This window comes from Ranitomeya imitator, chromosome 9 (assembly GCF_032444005.1).
Source record: "Ranitomeya imitator isolate aRanImi1 chromosome 9, aRanImi1.pri, whole genome shotgun sequence".
Taxonomy (NCBI): Eukaryota; Metazoa; Chordata; class Amphibia; order Anura; family Dendrobatidae; genus Ranitomeya; species Ranitomeya imitator.
In genome coordinates this window covers 12,947,568-12,962,662 of record NC_091290.1, presented here as the reverse complement: position 1 = coordinate 12,962,662, position 15,095 = coordinate 12,947,568, and the positions used below count along the sequence as shown (strand labels likewise).

The window sequence follows — 15,095 nt, the reverse complement described above, 5'->3', positions numbered from 1 at the left end:
AGACCGGAGAGTGGGGGCTGCAGACCGGAGAGTGGGGGCTGCAGACCGGAGAGTGGGGGCTGCAGACCGGAGAGTGGGGGCTGCAGACAGGAGAGTGGGGGCTGCAGACAGGAGAGTGGGGGCTGCAGACAGGAGAGTGGGGGCTGCAGACAGGAGAGTGGGGGCTGCAGACAGGAGAGTGGGAGCTGCAGACAGGAGAGTGGGAGCTGCAGACAGGAGAGTGGGAGCTGCAGACAGGAGAGTGGGAGCTGCAGACAGGAGAGTGGGAGCTGCAGACAGGAGAGTGGGAGCTGCAGACAGGAGAGTGGGAGCTGCAGACAGGAGAGTGGGAGCTGCAGACAGGAGAGTGGGAGCTGCAGACAGGAGAGTGGGAGCTGCAGACAGGAGAGTGGGAGCTGCTGAAATGCTGAAAGGAGAGTGGGGTCTGCAGACAGGAGAGTGGGGTCTGCAGACAGGAGAGGGAGGGCTGCAGACAGGAGAGTGGGAGCTGCAGACAGGAGGGGGCTGCAGACAGGAGAGTGGGAGCTTCATACAGGACAGTGGGGCTGCAGACAGGAGAGTGGGGGCTGCAGACAGGAGAGGGAGGGCTGCAGACAGGAGAGTGGGAGCTGCAGACAGGAGAGTGGGAGCTTTATACAGGACAGTGGGAGCTTCAGAAAGGAGAGTGGGGGCTGCAGACAGGAGAGTGGGGGCTGCAGACAGGAGAGTGAGGACTGCAGACAGGAGAGTGAGGACTGCAGACAGGAGAGTGGGGGCTGCAGTCAGGAGAATGGCGACTGCAGACAGGAGAGTGGGAGCTGCAGACAGGAGAGTGGGAGCTGCAGACAGGAGTGTGGGGGCTGCAGAAATGAGTGGGGGCTGCAGACAGGAGAGTGGGGGCTGCAGACAGGAGAGTGGGGGCTGCAGACAGGAGAGTGGGAGCTGCAGACAGGAGAGTGGGAGCTGCAGACAGGAGTGTGGGGGCTGCAGAAATGAGTGGGGGCTGCAGACAGGAGAGTGGGGACTGCAGACAGGAGAGTGGGAGCTGCAGACAGGAGAGTTGGCTGAAGACAGGAGAGGGGGATGAAAACCCACCTACGCTGACACTGTGTTAACCAGCTGGGCTTCTGCAATATCTGTGCAGACTGTGGAGGGGAAAGGAGTCAGGCAGTGCTCCCTTTGGGAAAACACATGCTGTAAATCAAGCAAAAGGGAGGTACGAAACATGATGATCAAGAGGGCGGAACATAGTGCGAGCCTCTGGTCACTGATGACACTAAGACCATCCATGATGCAATCTGGAAAACCCCTTTAAGGCGTCCATAGACCGAAGAATTAATGTTAATGACACAACTAGTAAAACAATCATCCTCAATTATCTCTGGGTGTTTGCTACTAAAATTAATAGAATATTTAACAGCCAGACCCATGAGAACAATGCAAGGCATCATCATTTCACCTAAGTGAGGACGCAGCCCTACAGGAAGCAGCATATATATATTTTTGTTTTTGTGTCTGTGCATTCTGGCAGTCGACACTTTATTTTTGTAGTTTTTCTCTGACGTTGCTGTGTGAGTTTTTGTTTTTGCATTTCTGGGATTATTTCTTATTGTATAAAAATGTTATGTGAAAAATAAATTAATATAGTAACTGTATACTTAATTCAAACAAAATATGTAAAAAATGTAGTTTACGGTAGTTTTTTCATTTTTTTTATTTTCCAATAGTTTCACTATTTCTATGCTTTAAACATATTTTACAGGTAGTAAGGATTAAAAGGATATATAAAGGATAGTTATTAGCTTTTTAAAAATTATATTTATTCTTTATTTTTTGTCTGAGGTTTTATTCCTAAATATCTTTTTGAGGATTTACTGCACTTTTAAAGGGAATCTGACATCAGAAAGTGACCTAATATTTAAATAATAAATATTTTGTACGAAAGACTTCGTACAGGAGGAGGTGAGCTGTGACATCACCTATTGTGAATGGTGGATCCTGTGTTACCTACTGTATATAGAGGTGTTATCAGTCATTGTACAGGAGGAGGAGGTGAGCTGTGACATCACCTATTGTGAATGGTGGATCCTGTGTTATCTACTGTATATAGAGGTGTTATCAGTCATTGTACAGGAGGAGGAGGTGAGCTGTGACATCATCTATTGTGAATGGTGAATCCTATGTTATCTACTGTATATAGAGGTGTTATCAGTCATTGTACAGGAGGAGGAGGTGAGCTGTGACATCACCTATTGTGAATGGTGGATCCTGTGTTATCCACTGTATATAGAGGTGTTATCAGTCATTGTACAGGAGGAGGAGGTGAGCTGTGACATCACCTATTGTGAATGGTGGATCCTGTCTTATCTACTGTATATAGAGGTGTTATCAGTCATTGTACAGGAGGAGGTGAGCTGTGACATCACCTATTGTGAATGGTGGATCCTGTGTTATCTACTGTATATAGAGGTGTTATCAGTCATTATACAGGAGGAGGAGGTGAGCTGTAATATCACCTATTATGATCGCCCTCATGATCAGTAAGTACTGGATCTCAGTGCCACTTAGCTATTTCCGGTTTTATCATAATAAAACCTAATTATGTCATGAAAAGCTGAAGATCATCAAGAATTTAAGCACAAAGTACTTGCAGAACCGTCCATTATATGATTAACCTTTGTACCTGGTATTCTGAGATACCGCGTCTATGACACTTCTATATAAAACAGTAAAATATAAATGAACCTAATATAAATATTTATCTGCTGCATCATAACATTTACCCTGGAGGGATTTCTATGAATCATTGGTGAGGCCATAAATGTCTCCAAACATTGCACAGTGCTGAAAATTATTCCAATTAATGGTTGGCTGACTGCTCCCTATTATTGTGGCCAAAATGTAGCACTTCAGAAGCAAAAATTGTACATAAAAATATGAAAATGGCTTATAAAAATATAAATGTAAGAGTATATTCAGGACACTATGATATATGACCATATTAAAAGTCAATATCCTCTTAGAATATACAGTACACTATGGACAAAACTATTGGGCCTTTCGTCTTGATTACTGAATTTAGTTTTCTCAATTAGTCCCATCACCCCAGGTGTATATCATCTGACACCATTGCCCCCAATTTATTGCCTCCAACCCAATTACTCTTGGTGTATAACCCTTGGCCCAGATACCTGCGGTGTATAACATCCTTCCCCCCGCCCTGGTGTGCTCCCACCAGGAGCTTTATGGCCGAACCGCTGCATGCAGCCGTACATCACCAAGCACAATGCTGAGCGTCGGATGGAGCGGTGTAAAGCCGCCACCACTAGACTCTGGAGGAGACGTGTTCTGTGCAGTGACGGATCTATCTGCGCCTGATGGAGGAGGCTGGGTTTGGTAATTCCAGGAGGACGTTACCCCCTGACTGCATTGTGCCCCCTGTACAAATGGTGGAGGGGGATATTGCTATGGGCTGTTATCAGGGGTCGGCCTCGGACCCTCAGCTCCAGTGATGGGAAATCTTCATCTTCAGCACAAGATATTGTGGACAATTGTAGCTTCAGCTTTGCGGGAACAGTTTGGGGAAGACCCTTATCTGCCCCCCATGACTGTGCCCAGTGCACAAGGTTTCGGGGGAGTTTGGTGGAAGAACATGAGCAGCCGCACAGAGCCCGGACCTCATAGAGACTGATCCCCGGTCCTCTCGTCCAACATCAGGATCTGACCTCACAAATGCTCTTCTGGATGAAGGAGCAAAAATTCCCACAGATGCCTCCAAAATCTTGTATAAATCCTTCCCAGAAGAGCAGGAGCCGTTATATCAGCAGAGGAGCGACTCCAGATTAATGTCTATGGATGTAGACTAGGAGGTCAAGAAACGTTCTGGAGGGGGCACATACTTTGCTCCATATCGTGTGTCTTCCCATATACATTTTACCAAGAGCATCCTGAATGTTGAGCTGGAGCAAATTTTTCCATCGACAACCAGAATTATTAATATCATACCTTAAAAATATAGTGATTTCTGCACAAGATGACGGTAAGTGGAGCCGGCCGTTGCGTCGGCTCTAAGGCACGTGATGTAGGAGATCGCACTCGTCAGATATGTAATTCTAGCAGTAATTAAAGGTTTCCAAACAAAAAGAAAATATTTTTGGAGCATGACAACATAATGGATAAGTTGAATGCTGAGTGATGACATTGCCCTTTAATTACACGGCAGCCCGATCCGTATACAACAGAGGGAATTATTCATTGCCCAGTCATGGTGGCAGATCTAGGACTATGATGTACGAAATGGAGATGATAATTGCTGGTGTGAATTAGTGGGACTTCAAACACGTAGGGAACCTTGGAGGTCTTCACTACCAGCCCTCCACTATGGCTAGGCGGTGATCCTATCCATCCATGCAGTGGACTCCTTTAAATCCCTGCTCATTCTTGGCTTAGAGATCCAGTGGGTGGTCCAAGCCAACCTAAGATCTGAGAAGGATCAGCGCTCAATTATTGTATTGTAATATCAAACTACGTAATCCATAACATGAACCCACACAATACTCTCAGAGATACAACTACCAATGACCTCGAAGACCTATTGGTCCAGGCTTAGCCACCAGTAGACATTGGCCATTGATTGGTTCCTTTAAATAAAACAATAAATACAAATATTATATAGAGTTACCGTAAATCTCACTAAAAGGCCACATCTTTTAGAAGACCACCCTATGTCCAGATAGATGGATATCAACTCAATTATATCTTACATACAGTAACCTTCTTCCCTGGTGGACCACCTCTCCACCACCATGGAGGTCATCTCCAAAATTCAGGTACTCTATGGATAAGGATTCCAAAAATGTTTGATCAAAAGATCTAGTCTAGATTGGGGTAAATGTCTCATAGAGGAGGTTCAGTATGGATCATATTCCAAAATATATAATCAAAATATCTGGTCTAGATCATTGGTAGTCACATCATAGAAAAGGACCCATATGGATATGGATTCAAAGATGTATGATCAAAAGTTGGGGTCTAGATCAGTGATGGTCATCTCAAAGGAGAGGTTCAGTATGAATGGGATTCCAAAATATATCCTCAGATGATCACGTCAAGATTAGTAATGGTCATCTCATACAAGAGGTCCAATATGCATAGGGATATCAAAATGTACTATTGAAAGATCAGGTCTAGATCATAGGTGGTGGTCATCTCGTAGAAAAGGTCCAATGTGGCCATAGATTCCAAGATGTATAATTGAAAGATCAGGTCTAGATCAGTTGTGGTTATCTCAAAAAAAGAACTCCAGTATGGATAGGATTTCAAAATATATCATCAAAACATCAGATCTAGTTTGGTGGTGGTCATCTCAAAGAAAAGGTCCAGTATGGATGGAATTCCAAAATATATAATTGAAAGATCTTGTCTAGACCAGAGGTGGTCAACGCATAGAAAACGTTGAGTATGGATAGGAATTCAAACATTTATAATAACAACATCTGGTCTAAAAAAAGAGCTGGTCATTTCATATATTGTAAGAGGTCCAGTATGGATAAGGATTCCAACACGTATCATCTAAAGATCTGGTCTTCATCCGGGGTGAAGTTCCAGTATGGATAGGATAACATCGAAACATCTGGTCTAGATCAGAGGTGGTCATCTCATCGAACTGAAGACTTCCAGTATGGATGGAGATTGCTAAAGGTAACATCGAAAGATCTAGTCTAGATAAGGGGTGGTCATCTCATAAGTGGACCAGTATGGATAAGGATTCCAAAATATATCATCAGAAGATCTGGTCTATATCAGGGATGGTCATTTTGAGGGTGGTCTTTTGGAGAGGTTTCATTAAAAGTAGTTCACTCACCTGTAAAAAAAAAAAATACTCCTAACATATGGTTTTAAGAAAAAGTTTTAGTGATTACCTGAGCACCCTGGGCTTCTTTCCCAGACTTCTGGAACTGAGCACTGTACAGACATCGTCCAGCCATGATGACAAATGTGTGTTCTTTGAAGTTAATGAGCGTGACATATATATAGTGCTGGTGCCACGTACACCTCCCTCCAGCTTAGGTATGTAAAGCATTGCTGGTAATAAACCTCCTGATTATACAGCATGACGTTATTAAATAGATCGAGTTCTGCATCCACCCTGTCTCCAGAGCCGACATTACCAGTATAGGGCGAGCGGCGCACCAGCAAAGTCAACGGCACGGATAGTCCATACAGCTGTGTTCACATACAAAAGTTCTATGCTACATGAACATAAGACTCCTATAGTGTCAAAAAGTCCACCTGGGAGAGTATACACCCTAATAGGTGTTTGATGGCCAATCATAGGGCGCATAAATCCGACCAAGAATGGACCCCAGTGCTCGGACTGGCCGTGAATCTCTCGACCCGAGATATAGTGTATATGAAGCTGTCACGCTCAGGTTGGGAGAGCCGCCAGCCAGTCCTTGCGCTGCGTTCCGACCTCAGTCCGATTTTTTAGGCCGTCTGACTGCGCCCTTAGAATAAATCAATATCTGATTTTCACTTGCGTGATTTTAACGAACGTCATGTGCACATACTTCAACTCTCAAATCAAAACTTATTTTTTTTTAACTCTTTGTACTTTTTGAAGAGTTTCTGCTCCAAAAACTCCTAGAAAAAAAAACTCAGTGCGAACATAACGTTACAGATTTTGCACTAACAGTACGAGGACATAGAGGTTTTTGAGGCAAGCAAAAATGACGAGTTTTCTGGTGAAAAATCCTTTGTTTTTTTTTAGGAGTTTTGCGTTTCCTGAAGCAGTTTTGAATAGTTTTGGAATAGACTTTATTTTTTTCCTGAAGGGTTTTTGCAGCCTTTTCGATTTGACGGTGTCTTATTTGGAGCAGATTCCATCAAGAGCCCCTTCACAGAGGTGACGTGTACTTTGTTGTTTTTGCACCATCCGTTTTTCAAAACACTCAAAAGACTGAACAGATGAACTGCAGGCTGGCTTTACAGTATGAGTTAATAGAGTCTTTCAAGCATTTTTTTCTACAGCAAATTGTTCAGATTTTTCTTCTTGGCGTGGACGCTCTCCAAAAAACTCAGGAAAATCCTGAAGGTAAGTGCACATGTAGTCGTCTTGCAGAGTTTTCAGAGCAAAAACTGAGCAGATCCTCCATTTTTTTTTGAGAAGTTTTGAATTTTGGCGGGTAATTTAGAGTTTCTGCTCCCTGGCTATGTGCATATGACATCTTTTAGATACTGGCGCATCTGCTAGAGTTTTCTCTCACAAACCCAATTTTAGGAGAAAGCTGGTGGCTCTTTCCTGTAGTGGCTCCGCTGGCGGTTTTGCTTTTCCTGATGGATCAGCCGCCAGCGTCTTTTTCTTATATTAAAAGAGCGGGTGGCTTCCATTCCAAAAGAATGAAAATGATGAGTTTTTGTCCAGAGTAGCTGGCTATCCAGCACCTAAAACTTCCAGTTTTCACCAAATTAAAGGAATTGCAATGTAACAGTGAATGAATCATTATTGGGGCGGCACGGTGGCTCAGTGGATAGCGCCTTGCAGCGCTGGGGTCCTTGGTTCTAATCCCACCTTGGACAACATCTGCAAGGAGTTTGTATGTCCTCCCAGTGTTTGCGTGGGTTTACTCTGGTTTCCTCCCACATTCCAAAGATATATTGACAGGGAATTTAGATTGTGAGTGTCACGGGGCTACCGCGACAGAGAGGTTCCAGAGAACTGCAGCGCTCTGGGCCTCGTTCACACACAGTGAACAGAAGCGCTTCACCTTTATTCAGACCTGGCTGCTTTGTGCCAGCAGTGCAGGAGTTAACCTTATTATTGAGTTGCTGAGAGCTGGGTGTCTCTCAGCTGAAGTGGATTTTGTAATCTGATCCTCTATATAGACCCAGTCCTGACTTCAGCTATTGTCAGTGATCAGTTCTACTGCCTGGCTTGGAGGTTGAAGGAGCGTAGTGTTGGTGTTGGAGGTTTATTTACAGAGATTGGTGTCTGCGGTTTTGGTTGCATATTAAACCTGTTTTCCTTCCTAGTTTATTCCTTCTCTTCCCTTCTCTGTTTCCTCTGTGGTTGTGTGAGCATTTGATGAGTTTGAGACTTTTAGCTACCTTGTCTGTATACCCTGTTATTTGTTGTATTATTACACTGGTGCAGTCCACCTCCTTTGGGGGGAGAGGAGGCCACTGATAGGGCCTGTACAGGAGACAGGGATATGCTGGTGGCTCGGGCCTCCTAACCATCATAGGTACCCCCGAGATAAGGGAAAGCCAGGGCCCCATTAAAGTGGTAGGAACAGGTGCGGGTCCCAGTACGCCGTCCTGCCCCTTTAACGCCGCTTACAGCGTGACGGTGAGCCCCATCGGGGACAGTGATGATAATGTGTGCAAACTGTAAAGCGCTGCGGAATATGTTAGCGCTATATAAAAATAAAGATTATTATTATTATTATTATATTGTGCTCATTATATTGAGAACCATAGAAAAGCAATATGGAACGAAATTAATCTTAAATTTGCACCGACGATGAGTAGATAAATCAACATGGGATCCAGATTGCACAATGCCAATAATTTGGTGATTTTTCTTCCACTGGGTTCCTCTCCGAGCTCCCCAGTTTACCCCGAAGATAACTTGCCAACTTTTAGAAATTCTCCTCTGGGAAAATAGCGACATTTTTAAACTGGAAACAATCCATTTATGGGTCACAGCCCCCTAAAATATGTGTCTGGAGCCCATTGAAGCAATACGCCAAGAACAGAAAACAATCAGGATGGGCTCGTTTCTGGAAGGTTTTTGCGCCCCTCGAGATTTCCCAAATCTTATGAGTCAGGAAGCTGCTAGAAATCCTGGGGAAATTAGCAAATATGCTGAGAAGTAGGTGCAGGGGGGGCAAAGAACATGCAAGGAACCAAGACGATGGCTGACTGCCATGTAAGGCTGAATGTTGGGGATGATCAACGGGTCAGAAAAAAAAAAAGAATTTGTCAGAAAATTTGGCAGCAAATGCAAGGCAAAATCTGAAGGAAACATAAAATTTGATGATGGAAAGTCCAAAGCATTTTCATTATGTGTGAACGCTGCCTGACACGGGGTGGTGCCAATTTCCTGGTTCGGGAGTAATCGAGTAATGAAGGAATCACAGATTATGGCGTGTATAGAAGGAGGCTTGGTGCTAGTCAGGTACTCTCACCCTGTGCCTTGTGCTATTAGTAATCCTATTAGTGATGGCTGGGATTTCTATAATTGTTATTATCTATGGTTGGATGCTCAGTTCGAAATACGAAATTGGCGCAAAATTGATGAATTTGTCAAAAACACATTGCAGCGGAAAAATGGAGTAACTCATCAGGAAAGTAAGTCACAAGCACCATTTTTACGCAAGATGAGACACATTTTTTGCAAAGGCCATGGGGTAACCAATGTAATCCGAGGGAGTTGCATGAATTTTGGAGCATGCGCCATTCAGAGGACACTGTTTATAAATGTGCGCCACTTATATGATATGGCACCCATTACAGTGTGCACCCATGGCCACTTACACTAAAAGCTGTCTCTCCTCCTTAAACCCAACTGGCCAAATCCCTCTTTACCAACACCACATTCCTTAGGCTTAATGGCTTGTATAGGACGTGAATGGCAGCCGAGCTGTAGGTCCGGGGTATGGCACCATGGTGCTCCAACTGCTGGCTCTGTACTTCCCCTGGCCACAGCTCCAGGTATCAGCTGATTTGTGGTCTGACACCAGCTGATTTGTGGTCGATCTGACACCAGATGATTTGTGGTCGATCTGACACCAGATGATTTGTGGTCGATCTGACACCAGATGATTTGTGGTCGATCTGACACCAGATGATTTGTGGTCGACCTGACACCAGCTGATTTGTGGTCGACCTGACACCAGCTGATTTGTGGTCGATCTGACACCAGATGATTTGTGGTCGATCTGACACCAGCTGATTTGTGGTTAATCTGACACCAGCTGATTTGTGGTCGATCTGACACCAGATGATTTGTGGTCGATCTGACACCAGCTGATTTGTGGTCGACCTGACACCAGATGATTTGTGGTCGACCTGACACCAGCTGATTTGTGGTCGATCTGACACCAGATGATTTGTGGTCGATCTGACACCAGCTGATTTGTGGTTAATCTGACACCAGCTGATTTGTGGTCAATCTGACACCAGATGATTTGTGGTCGATCTGACACCAGCTGATTTTATTATTATTATTATTATTATTATACATTTTTATAGCGCCATTTATTCCATGGCGCTTTACATGTGAATACGGGGCAAATATAGACAATTACATTAAACATGAGCAGATAACAAGGCACACGAGTACATAAGGAGGGAGGACCCTGCCCGCGAGGGCTCACAGTCTGCAGGGTGGTTAATCTGACACCAGATGATTTGTGGTCGATCTGACACCAGCTGATTTGTGGTCTATCTGACACCAGCTGATTTGTGATCGATCTGACACCAGATGATTTGTGGTCGATCTGACACCAGATGATTTGTGGTCGATCTGACACCAGATGATTTGTGGTCGACCTGACACCAGATGATTTGTGGTCGATCTGACACCAGATGATTTGTGGCTGATCTGACACCAGCTGGTTTGTGGTCGATCTGACACCAGCTGATTTGTGGTCGATCTGACACCAGATGATTTGTAGTCGAACTGACACCAGATGATTTATGGTTGATCTGACACCAGCTGATTTGTGGTTGATCTGACACCAGATGATTTGTGGTTGATCTGACACCAGATGATTTGTGGTTGATCTGACACCAGATGATTTGTGGTTGATCTGACACCAGATGATTTGTGGTCGATCTGACACCTGACTCTGATATTATTGACGCATCCTAAGGATAAGTTGTCAGTCCTGGACAACCCCTTTAATTTATTCTATATCTACTCCATAGTATGACACCCATATAAGTCTATGGAAGCCATTGTAACTTTGTGCCTCTCTTATTCTCGTGAAGACATAGAAGTTTTTTCTATTGTTGGCTTCTTCTACTAAGCTGGCCCATAAACATACAGTGGTGGGGGAAGGGTATAAGTCATTGATAGACAGCTCTGGCGTCTTTTCTCAAAGGGTAAAAAACTAAAGGGTCAAACATGTTGAAACCCAACATGTCCAATCACTCTTACCACCAGCACTGCCATAGACTTTAGACGGAAAGCCGAGGTGTATGCAGCTTTATAGTAGGTGTCTACAGTGTAACACCCTCCGCTCTTATCGCTAAAGATTAGTTTTCTCATAGCAGGAAATATGTCACATCACGCCCCACAGCTTTATAGTGAGGCAGGAGGATTAGTGACCAACAGGGAGTAAGTCAAGTTAAAGGGAGCACATCACCCATATAATTAACCCCTTAGTGACGGAGCCAAATTTTTGAAATCTGACCAGTGCCACTTTATGTGGTAATAACTCTGCAACACTTCAACAAATCCCAGTGATTTTGAGATTGTTTTTTTCGTGACACATTATACTTTATGATAATGGTAAATTTAGTTCAATATGTTTTGTGTTTATTTATAAAAAATATAAAAAATTTGAGAAAAATGTTAGCAAATTTGCAATTTTCAAAATTTGAATGATTATCCCTTTAATACAGATGGTCATACCACAGCAAACCATTAATAAATAACATTTCCCACATGTCGGCTTTACATCAACACCATTTGTAAAACATTATTGTATTTTGTTAGCATTTTAGGAGGTTTAAAAATGTAGCAGCAATTTTTCATTTTTTCAAGGAAATTTACAACATTTATTTGTTTAGGGAACTATCCAGGTTTGAATTGACTCTAGGGGTCTCATATATTGGAAAACCCCCAAAGTGATACCATTTTAAAAACAGCACCCCCTGACATATTGAAAACTGCAGCCAGGTAGTTTATTAACCCTTCAGGTGCTTTTCAGGAAATAATGCAAAGTGGCATGACAGAAATGAAAATGTGTATGTTTACCACATAAATGCTGCTAACTTCTGAACAGGTTACAACAGCTGGCAGACTCTGAGGCCGCTATTTGGTCGTGAATTGCCATCGCAAACATCAGGACCACACAATCATGATCTGAGGGCACAAATTGGGATAAACAGGAAGCCCCCACACTGTTAACCATTTATATTGATGTAGTCACTATTGACAGCAGCATCTAAGGGGTTAAACAGATATGGACGGTGCAAACCCTGATCATGGCTAATGCAGCAAGTGGTCACCTATAGTGTACAGCCAACAGCAGCCGGATTGTCACCTGTATGGGGAGGCCATTCTCTTATATCTCAGGTCAGTTAAAAGACGTATTGGCTGTCATTAAGGGGTTAAAGCCGGAGATTGATACTGTTTATATAAAATCTGTTTTTGCTTTCTGATTGTAGAATTTTTTATTCTATTTTTTATACGCGATTTTATAGAGAGAGAGAGAGAAAAAAAAACAACAACCAGCACTCCTAATGTGAACATATATATATATATGCATCATATAGATAAAGAAGAACACAGCAGCACATGTACATGAATCTAGGCCATGTGAAAACACAGACAGATATTCAATATGAATTATACTTCTCAAAAATATTTTTGCATAAAAAAATTTTCAAAAAAAATTTTTTCATTAAACTTAGTTATAGATAAAATGAATATTCTTAGCGCATAAATTGGCCAATTCATGTGTGCCCATCAACCACGGCAAGGTGATCTCCTTCTGATGCGTCCTACTCTACCATACATGCCACATTTGGGCCACCAGCCTACAACTCTGGACAAAACATGTCACTCTGGGCTAAACCTACAATATATGGGCAGGTAGAGTTGACCATGCAGGTGGTGGTAATCAACTCTACCTGCCCATAAATTGTAGGTTTAGCCCAGAGTGACATGTTTTGTCCAGAGTTCTAGGCTGGTGGCCCAAATGTGGCATGTATGGTAGAGTAGGACCCATCAGAAGGAGATCACCTTGCCGTGGTTGATGGGCACACATGAATTGGCCAATTTATGCGCTAAGAATCTTCATTTTATCTATAACGGTAAGTTTAATGGAAAAAAAATGTTTGAAATTTTTTTTATGAAAAAATATTTTTGAGAAGTATAATTCATATTGAATATTTGTCTGTGTTTTCACATGGCCTAGATTCATGTACATGTGCTGCTGTGTTCTTCTCTCTCTATATATATAGTGTTATCAGTCACTCTACAAGAGGGGGAGGAGGTGAGCTGTGACATCAGCTATTGTGTATGGTGTATCCTATGTTATCTACTGTATATAGAGGTGTTATCAGTCATTGTACAGGAGGAGGAGGTGAGCTGTCACATCACCTATTGTGTATGATGGATCCTGTGTTATCTACTGTACATAGAGGTGTTATCAGTCATTGTGCAGGAGGAGGAGGTGAGCTGTGACATCACCTATTGTGTATGATAGATCCTGTGTTGTCTACTGTATATAGAGGTGTTATCAGTCATTGTGCAGGAGGAGGTGAGCTGTGACATCACCTATTGTGAATGGTGGATCCTGTGTTATCTACTGTATATAGAGGTGTTATCAGTCATTGTACAGGAGGAGGAGGTGAGCTGTGACATCACCTATTGTGTATGATGGATCCTGTGTTATCTACTGTATATAGAGGTGTTATCAGTCATTGTGCAGGAGGAGGTGAGCTGTGACATCACCTATAGTGAATGGTGGATCCTGTGTTATCTACTGTATATAGATGTGTTATCAGTCATTGTGCAGGAGGAGGAGGTGAGCTGTGACTTCACCTATAGTGAATGGTGGATCCTGTGTTATCTACTGTATATAGAGGTATTATCAGTCATTGTACAGGAGAAGGAGGTGAGCTGTGACATCACCTATTGTGAATGGTGGATCCTGTGTTATCTACAGTATATAGAGGTGTTATCAGTCATTGTACAGGAGGAGGAGGTGAGCTGTGACATCACCTATAGTGAATGGTGGATCCTGTGTTATCTACTGTATATAGATGTGTTATCAGTCATTGTGCAGGAGGAGGAGGTGAGCTGTGACATCACCTATTGTGAATGGTGGATCCTGTGTTATCTACTGTATATAGAGGTGTTATCAGTCATTGTGCAGGAGGAGGAGGTGAGCTGTGACATCACCTATTGTGAATGGTGAATCCTGTGTTATCTACTGTATATAGAGGTGTTATCAGTCATTGTACAGGAGGAGGAGGTGAGCTGTGACTTCACCTATAGTGAATGGTGGATCCTGTGTTATCTACTGTATATAGATGTGTTATCAGTCATTGTGCAGGAGGAGGAGGTGAGCTGTGACATCACCTATTGTGAATGGTGGATCCTGTGTTATCTACTGTATATAGAGGTATTATCAGTCATTGTACAGGAGGAGGAGGTGAGCTGTGACATCACCTATTGTGAATGGAGCATCCTGTGTTATCTACTATATATAGAGAGGTATTATCAGTCATTGTACAGGAGGAGGAGGGGAGCTGTGACATAATCTATTGTGAATGGAGCATCCTGTGTTATCTACTATATATAGAGAGGTATTATCAGTCATTGTACAGGAGGAGGAGGGGAGCTGTGACATCACCTATTGTGAATGGTGGATCCTGTGTTATCTACTGTATATAGAGGTATTATCAGTCATTGTACAGGAGGAGGAGGTGAGCTGTGACATCACCTATTGTGAATGGAGCATCCTGTGTTATCTACTATATATAGAGAGGTATTATCAGTCATTGTACAGGAGGAGGAGGGGAGCTGTGACATCATCTATTGTGAATGGAGCATCCTGTGTTATCTACTATATATAGAGAGGTATTATCAGTCATTGTACAGGAGGAGAAGGGGAGCTGTGACATCACCTATTGTGAATGGTGGATCCTGTGTTATCTACTGTATATAGAGGTGTTATCAGTCATTGTACAGGAGGAGGAGGTGAGCTGTGACATCATGTATTGTGTATAGTGGATCTGGTGTTATCTACTGTATATAGAGGTGCTATCAGTCATTGTACAGGAGGAGGTGAGCTGTGACATCACCTATTGTGAATGGTGGATCCTGTGTTATCTACTGTACACATAGGTGTTATCAGTCATTGTACAGGAGGAAG

At 43.1% G+C, this 15,095-nt stretch overlaps 1 protein-coding gene across 1 annotated transcript in view; it reads right to left on the bottom strand.

Moving 5' to 3' along the window:
- The window catches only part of LOC138649786 (catalase-like), a 28,419-nt gene extending 22,393 nt beyond the window's left edge, over nt 1-6,026 (bottom strand). The window contains exon 1 of the mRNA XM_069740470.1: nt 5,901-6,026. Within this exon, the coding sequence (XP_069596571.1) occupies nt 5,901-5,966 (66 nt within the window). The 5' untranslated portion in view covers nt 5,967-6,026. The remainder of the gene's footprint in view (nt 1-5,900) is intronic.
- Between the last annotated feature and the right edge of the window lie 9,069 nt (nt 6,027-15,095).